The sequence below is a fragment of the Teleopsis dalmanni genome, chromosome 2, assembly GCF_002237135.1.
Source record: "Teleopsis dalmanni isolate 2A chromosome 2, ASM223713v2, whole genome shotgun sequence".
NCBI classification, from domain to species: Eukaryota; Metazoa; Arthropoda; class Insecta; order Diptera; family Diopsidae; genus Teleopsis; species Teleopsis dalmanni.
Window position 1 is genome coordinate 239,893,853 of NC_051847.1, and position 7,218 is coordinate 239,901,070.

General features: G+C 31.9%; 3 protein-coding genes and 1 pseudogene across 3 annotated transcripts in view; 1 reads left to right on the forward strand and 3 right to left on the reverse strand.

Annotated features, from left to right (window-relative positions):
• The first annotated feature begins 3,173 nt into the window (after window positions 1–3,173).
• LOC119679337 (60S ribosomal protein L13a) lies at window positions 3,174–4,727 on the forward strand. The gene is made up of 3 exons (XM_038091629.1): window positions 3,174–3,279; window positions 3,691–3,931; window positions 4,291–4,727. Exons 1-3 carry the CDS (start codon window positions 3,259–3,261, stop codon window positions 4,644–4,646), a joined length of 618 nt encoding a protein of 205 aa, XP_037947557.1. The 5' UTR covers window positions 3,174–3,258; the 3' UTR covers window positions 4,647–4,727.
• Window positions 4,728–4,734: 7 nt separating this feature from the next.
• Window positions 4,735–5,551, reverse strand: LOC119679338 (annotated as a pseudogene).
• Window positions 4,735–6,499, reverse strand: LOC119679336 (2-(R)-hydroxypropyl-CoM dehydrogenase-like). Its single transcript, XM_038091628.1, has 2 exons — window positions 5,560–6,499; window positions 4,735–5,435 (listed from the first exon to the last, which is right to left on the reverse strand). The coding sequence occupies exon 1, from the start codon at window positions 6,473–6,475 to the stop codon at window positions 5,609–5,611; it is 867 nt and encodes a 288-aa protein (XP_037947556.1). The 5' UTR covers window positions 6,476–6,499; the 3' UTR covers window positions 4,735–5,435; window positions 5,560–5,608.
• Window positions 6,500–6,551: 52 nt separating this feature from the next.
• Window positions 6,552–7,218, reverse strand: part of LOC119677104 (cyclopentanol dehydrogenase-like) — a 4,348-nt gene continuing 3,681 nt past the window's right edge. Inside the window, exon 3 of the mRNA XM_038088370.1 lies at window positions 6,552–7,204. Coding sequence (XP_037944298.1) covers window positions 6,682–7,204 — 523 coding nt within the window. The 3' untranslated portion in view covers window positions 6,552–6,681. The remainder of the gene's footprint in view (window positions 7,205–7,218) is intronic.

The following is a 7,218-nucleotide window of genomic DNA, read 5'->3' on the forward strand; positions in this document are numbered from 1 at the left end:
AATTGACTTTCATGCTTTTGTGGTGCTTCAATATGATCCCATCCTACAGCAGACTTATCTTTACGATCTTCTTGTACTCCAAACTTACCACCAAAACCTTTACTGTAATCTGTGTGAAATAAATTAATTTAGTATTGATTTTTCACCTTCTTCTGTCAACTTTAATATCACACCTTTTTGTGACTCATGCTTTTCAACTTTTTCGACATGATCCCAGCCAACGGCAGATTTGTCTACACGATCTTTTTGTACACCAAATTTGCCTCCAAAGCCAGTTGCATAGTCTTTTTGCGATGCATGTTTTTCTACTTTCTCAACATGATCCCATCCAGCAGCTGATTTATCTACACGATCTGTTTGTACACCAAACTTGCCACCGAATCCTTCACTGTAGTCTTTTTGTGAAGCATGTTTTTCTACTTTGCCTTGATAATCATGCCCTACCGCTGATTTATCCATACGATCTGTTTGAACGCCAAATTTTCCACCATAACCATAACCAGGGTTTAACTCTTCAATTTCTTTTTTCTTTTTCTCTTGATCAGCTTTTTCGGTCTCTAAACGCAATTTTTCCATACTAAATAAAGTTAACATTGTTCAAATCTTTTACTTTTACTAAAAATGTTTTTCAATACTCAATCGCTCCAGCAGTGCGTCCACTACCTTCAATGGTTTTTGATCCCCATCGTTGCTCTTGCTCACTGACATCGTTTACAAAATCTGGATCGGTTTCCCAATCGTCATCTTCTGCAGCCGTACCAGAGTTTTGTATTTGTAAACCAGCTGTAGCCTTCCACATATTTAACTACAACACAAAAAAGATAATATATGATTAGTCATTAAATAAAACCAAAGATAACAAAAATTTGATATATGATAACCAGCTTAGGGAGTGGTTTCCTTATATACATATAAATTTTACTTACTTTTATATTATTTTGTAAACAAGCCACTTAAAATAATTTTAATGTATTTTATAAATTTTGTTATCGCAGCTCTAACCAGAAATTTTAAATATTAATAATAAACTTTTAATTTACAAAAAATAACAAAAAATTATTATGAATGAATCAACTTAGCGTTATATGACATTTCTTCACTTAACCGGTTTGTACAGCGGCTTCTGTGGTTTGCAATATTTAACCGTTTCGTTGACAGAAAACAGATGTCAAACTCATTTTTGCAATGTTAATAATAAAAATTTTAAAATTTTGTTGTAGTCATAATATTTCAAAAATATTCATAATTTTATAAAAGAGTACATAATATTCTCTCTATACCATACTCTCTCTATAACACCCTCTATACCAATGTCATTGTTATACTTAGTGAGTGCTAAACCTGTATTTACACTGGCTAAAAATCTTTAGCAAGATTTTTGAATTAAACTTAATACTAAATTTTATTTCGTACGATAAATTTACATAAGATTTTGTGTTAAAAAAAATATGACTAACGTTTGAGATTGTGGCCATTGGAGGCCAGTGTAAATCCCATGTTAAGTAATTCTTTAATTTTTACTAATTGTTAAACTTATATATAGTTTTAAAAGCATTAACAATAAAAGCTGAGTAACATATATTAAAGCTACTCTTCTACATATTCCGAAAAAAGTTTTATATAATTAATTACAATGAAATTGCAAAAATCAAGAATATTATATCAATGCACAAATTCAATTCTAGAATCGAATTTTAAATTTAATTTATTGAGGATTTGGCTGAAGATTAAATCCGTTTACTAAAATTTTATTTAGGAATTTTTCGTTAGGTTAATGGGAAAGTATGGGAATAGTTTTCTAATACATTTTCGTCAGTTAACAGATTTAAAAAAATTAAGTCAGTTTTTTCACATTTTGAGAGTTTGTAAATGAAAAACTAAAACGAAAATTTTGAGCGAAGATGTATTTTTCTTTTAATAAAAAATAAATTATTAGAATATTATTTAATAATAAATAATGCAATATAAAAAAAATACAATGTTACAAATTATATATGTATAATAATCACTAAACCAATGGCTCATTCATGCATACAAAATTTCAAACGCGAATGATCACACATTCTGTATATATGCGTTCCAACGAATGCGTTCCAAATATGTTTCAAATACAAATGAATAAATTGAACATACCCTAAATAAAAGTTTTTCATGGCATTTTAACAGTTTGAGAAAGTTATTTTTGACATATTTACAAAAAAAGGTTTGGTGGTTGCATTTCCTTGAAAACGATACTAGTAACTTAATAATAAGTTATATAATATAATAAGTTATATTTTTTGTTGTTTTTATTTTTAATTCATAAGTTATTAGTGTTATTATTAGCTATTAGTAAAAATAAAACTTACTGAAAATTTGAACTAAACATCGCCTTATTTCTTTTCTATTTGGATTGTGATTATTTAGTGTTCAAACTCTGTCGTCTTCTCACAACCGACATACGGATTTCATTCTTATCCAAAATAGCAACTCTGTAAAATTTTATTCTTGATTTAATAATATTTACTGCCCATACTTATCAAAGTCCAGCACTTCTGTTTTTTTTTCTAGTAATCATTGAAGAAAGCACTATCATTGGTTGATTTTGAATTATTTGTAATTTTTTAAAAAGTATTGTATGTTCTTTTGTATATACAGCAACTGTCGCTTTTATCTTGTGAACAACATTATAAACATTACACCATATATTAAATTACTTAAATTTTCTGCGTTTTCTTCCATGCTGATTTATTTTATTCAACCAATACAACATTTAATATCATCTGTTTACAATTAAAATGTAAACGCGCAAAATCTCTAAAACTAGAACTTGTTGACACATAAAAGCTCTTTCCCATTCCTTAAGTAACTCATGATAATGTAAACGCAAAAAGCTCAATGTTACTATATAACTTACTAAGTAAGTAGTGAAAACGTAGTATAACATTCCAGGTAAATGTCACAATATAAGGATTTTGTAAACATATCAAAAAAAATTAATTCGAAAACAAACAAAAATCATATATTAGTATTTTATATATAAATAAAATGTTTTATTTTATATTAATACAATAATTGTTATTTAATTATTATATTATTATAATTTTTAAAAATAATTACTATTTTATTAAAATCGTTGGCATCTAAACTGACATTTATCAATTTCTTTTTCACAACGTTTCAATCGGTTCAGAATTTCAAACATGGCGTTGAAATGAAACACCGCTTCCGTTGTGTGGGCCAAATGTTCGGTTTTTTCTTTTCGTACGGTTCTTAAACATGACTGGTTTAACGAATAGGGTAAGTGCGGAATTTTTGGGAAAAAAATTAAGTTAAACTACGTTTTAAATATATATAAATTTGCAGTAAAGTGTCCTTTAGCTATTTTTAATAAAATGTTGATTAAAATTGCAGTTTTACTATTGATAAACCGAACTTATAAATTGATATAGTGAAGAAAGTTTTTGTGGAATCTCACACGTGCCACAAGTGACGCTATCTGTCAAATTTTTAACGAAAATGAAGTTACAATTAAAAGAAGCACTAATTTTAAAGTGAATAATATAAAATCGAATTAAAAATCGTTAAATGGTTACATTTATTGTGTAAAAATTTTGCAGTTGAATAAATTAGTGTTAACATAACCTTATTTTTGATTCGTGTATATTGTATTTGTTACATTTGCTTTACATTTTTTATTTATAATTGCAGGCCGTTGTTATTGATGGTCGTGGCCATTTGGTCGGCCGTTTGGCTTCCGTCGTTGCTAAATATCTTTTACAAGGTGGCAAAGTAGCTGTTGTACGATGCGAAGAATTGAATCTTTCTGGTCATTTTTACAGAAACAAAATTAAGTTCTTGGCTTACTTGCGTAAACGTTGCAATGTTAATCCTGCCCGTGGTCCATACCATTTCCGTGCACCATCAAGAATTTTCTACAAAGCTGTTAGAGGTATGTGTAAATTGCAATTATTTATATCTGGAGTTTGAGTTATGATGTAAAAAATAATTTTACCTACATTATTTGATGTATAATGAAATGAAATCAAACTCACTGATAATCATCGTTGCAAATCCTACATTCTTCAACCTTTCTACAATTTATTAATATTTACTATTGTTTTCTTATAGGTACGTAAACATGTTCTCAATTTATACTTATTGTATGTATTTCCTGATGATTCTCTACATCTTACCTACATTATTTGAATCCAGAATATGTAACAACACATGACTGAAACAAATTCCAACAACGTGAATACGCATAACTAAGTAGTTTCTAATTAGGTTTGTTTTTTTTTCTTTTTAAAGGCATGATTCCACACAAAACATTGCGCGGCCAAGCTGCACTTGCACGTTTACGTGTCTTCGATGGTATTCCACCACCATACGATACACGTCGTCGTGTTTGTGTACCAATTGCTATGCGCAGCTTGACATTGCGTTCGGACCGTAAATACTGTCAAGTAGGTCGTCTATCACATGAAGTTGGTTGGCATTACCAAGATGTTGTGAAGAGTTTGGAAAGAAAGCGCAAGGCCAAATTGCGTGTCACACTCAAGCACAACAGAGCAATGAAGAAGTTGACTCACAAGGCTCGCGAAAATATTGCAAAGGCTGCCGAACCCTTCAACAAAATCATCAAGTCTTATGGTTACGAATGTTAAAATTCGTAATTCGTTTACTTGTGTAAATTTAATAAGTGAAAAACATAAATCTTTTTAAATAAACAATAAGTTAAAAAAACAGCTGTTCTACTATATTTTAAAAATTTTTATTGTTTATCTAAAGTTTTGCACTTTAAATTTGGAATTCTATTGTCGCTTATATGCCGCTACCATATTTTTTTGCCAACAAAGTTGAATTTTGCCATTTCCACTCATCTGGGACACAGAGCATGTCTGCCACCATCTACAGATAGCTGTACAGCTGTTATAAAACTAGCCATATCGCTGACAAGAAAGCATTTGGACTTGAAACTTCATTTGGATACCCGTTCCTGCCCAATGCATGCGACTGGTTACCTCATTCCAGCAATGCTTTGTATGTTTTTCGTCCATTTCACCACTTCACCACACTGGATATCTTAACTATACAACCCTTTGTTTTAATAAGCTCTGATGTTGCAAGCATAGAAAGTTGACCTTAGATTTATTTGCATTGTACGATCGAACTGTTCCAAATCTGTACATTCTATAGAACCCATTTCCATAATACCAGCGCCATTAACAAGCACATTCAGATGTTTGTATTTTTGTACAACTTTTTCAAAAGCAGTTTGGATATCACATTCGCTTCTCATGTCTGCCTTAATTGTTATTGGCGGTTCCTTAGATTTGCATTTCTTCGCGGTCTTTTTAAGACCTTATATACCAGAAACTGCACCAGTGATGAATACCACTTTGTCCTTAAAGTTCATTTTAAGTTTGCTGACAGATTCCTTAGACATCCGCCTACTGCACACCCACAAAATGCGGTATAACAGATATTGTGTTTTGGCAGCGGACATATTAAAAAAATATATTTGTTCAAATATTCTTATTGGAAAAAATAAAATAATGTAGTATTTAAATAAATTACCATCTAATTTAATTTCGAAATACGGATTAAGTTAGATATTTTTCCTAAATCATCTGGGACACAGTGCGTGTCTACCACCATCTACAGATAGCTGTACAGCTGTTATAAAACTGGCCATTTCACTGGCAAGAAAACATATCGCACTTGAAACTTCAGTTGGATTCCCGTTCCTGCCCAATGCATGCGATTGTTTACCACGTTCAAGCAATGCCTTGTATGCTTCTTCGTCCATTCCACCTCTTTTTTGCAAATTCGTTACAATAGTACCTGGATTAACACAATTACAACGTACACCCTTGAGTCCCAAATCTAAAGCAACACTCTTTGTTAATTGATCTACTCCTGACTTGGAAATATTGTAAGCTACCAAATTTGAAAAGGAACGGACACCACACACACTGGATATATTAACTATACAACCCTTTGTTTTAATAAGCTCTGGTGCTGCAAGCATACAAAGTTGATACATGGATCTTAGATTTGTTTGCATTGTGCGATCATACTGCTCCAAGTTTGTAGATTCTATAGAACCCATTTCCATGATACCAGCGCCATTAACAAGTACATCCAGACGTTTGTATTTTTGGATAGTTTCTTCAAAAGCAGTTTGTATATCGCATTCACTTTGCAAGTCTGCCTGAAGTGTCAGCGGTTTTTCCTTGGATTTACATCTTTGCGCTGTTTTCTCTAGACCTTCTTTACTTCTACCAACCAAGGCTAATTTAGCACCGAGTTGTGCAAAGTCCGCAGCTGTTTGTGCACCTATGCCAGACGAAGCACCAGTGATAAATACTACCTTGTCTTTGAAATCCAATTTAAGTTTGCTGCCATTAGTGTCACATTTCGTTGAATTTAGCCTTCTGCACATCCAGAATTTGTGGTATAATGACAGATATTGTTTTCTGGCAGCGGACATATTTAAAGTATTACATATTAAATTTATTTACTTTTTTTACGAAAAAAAAATAATCTAGTATTTGAATGCATTGCCATCAAATTTTATTTAATTTCACAATACAAAATATTCAGATTTATGTCCTAAACCAGCACCTTTGAAAAGATTATAGCTAAGCTATTGTATTTCTTAGTCTCAAAATATACTATACTTATTGCAATCTGCATTTATCTTGGACACATTGCATGTCGACCACCGTCAACTGGCATGTTGACACCAGTTATAAAGCTGGCTTTCTCGCTAGCTAGAAAGCAAATCACACCCGAAACCTCATGCACTTCCCCAGCCCTTCCCAATGCATGTGTAGTTTTACAATGTTCCAAAAATTTTGCATATGCAGTTTCATCCATACCACCACGTTTATGCAATTCCGTTGCTATAACACCTGGGTTGACAGAATTGCAACGCACACCTTTTGCTGCCAGTTCTAAAGCAACGCATCGTGTAAACTGATCAATAGCCGTTTTTGATATATTATAAGCCAATACATTCGGGAAAGCACGCAAACCACAAACACTTGATATGTTGACAATATTTCCCTTGGTTTTTATTAATTCCGGTACGGCCAACATTGTTAATTGATAGACAGATCTCACATTAGTATTCATAAGACGATCGAATTGCTCTAAGTTCGTGTTTTCGATGGAACCGGTTTCAATTATTCCTGCAGCATTTACAAGCACATCCAGGCGTTGGAATTGTTT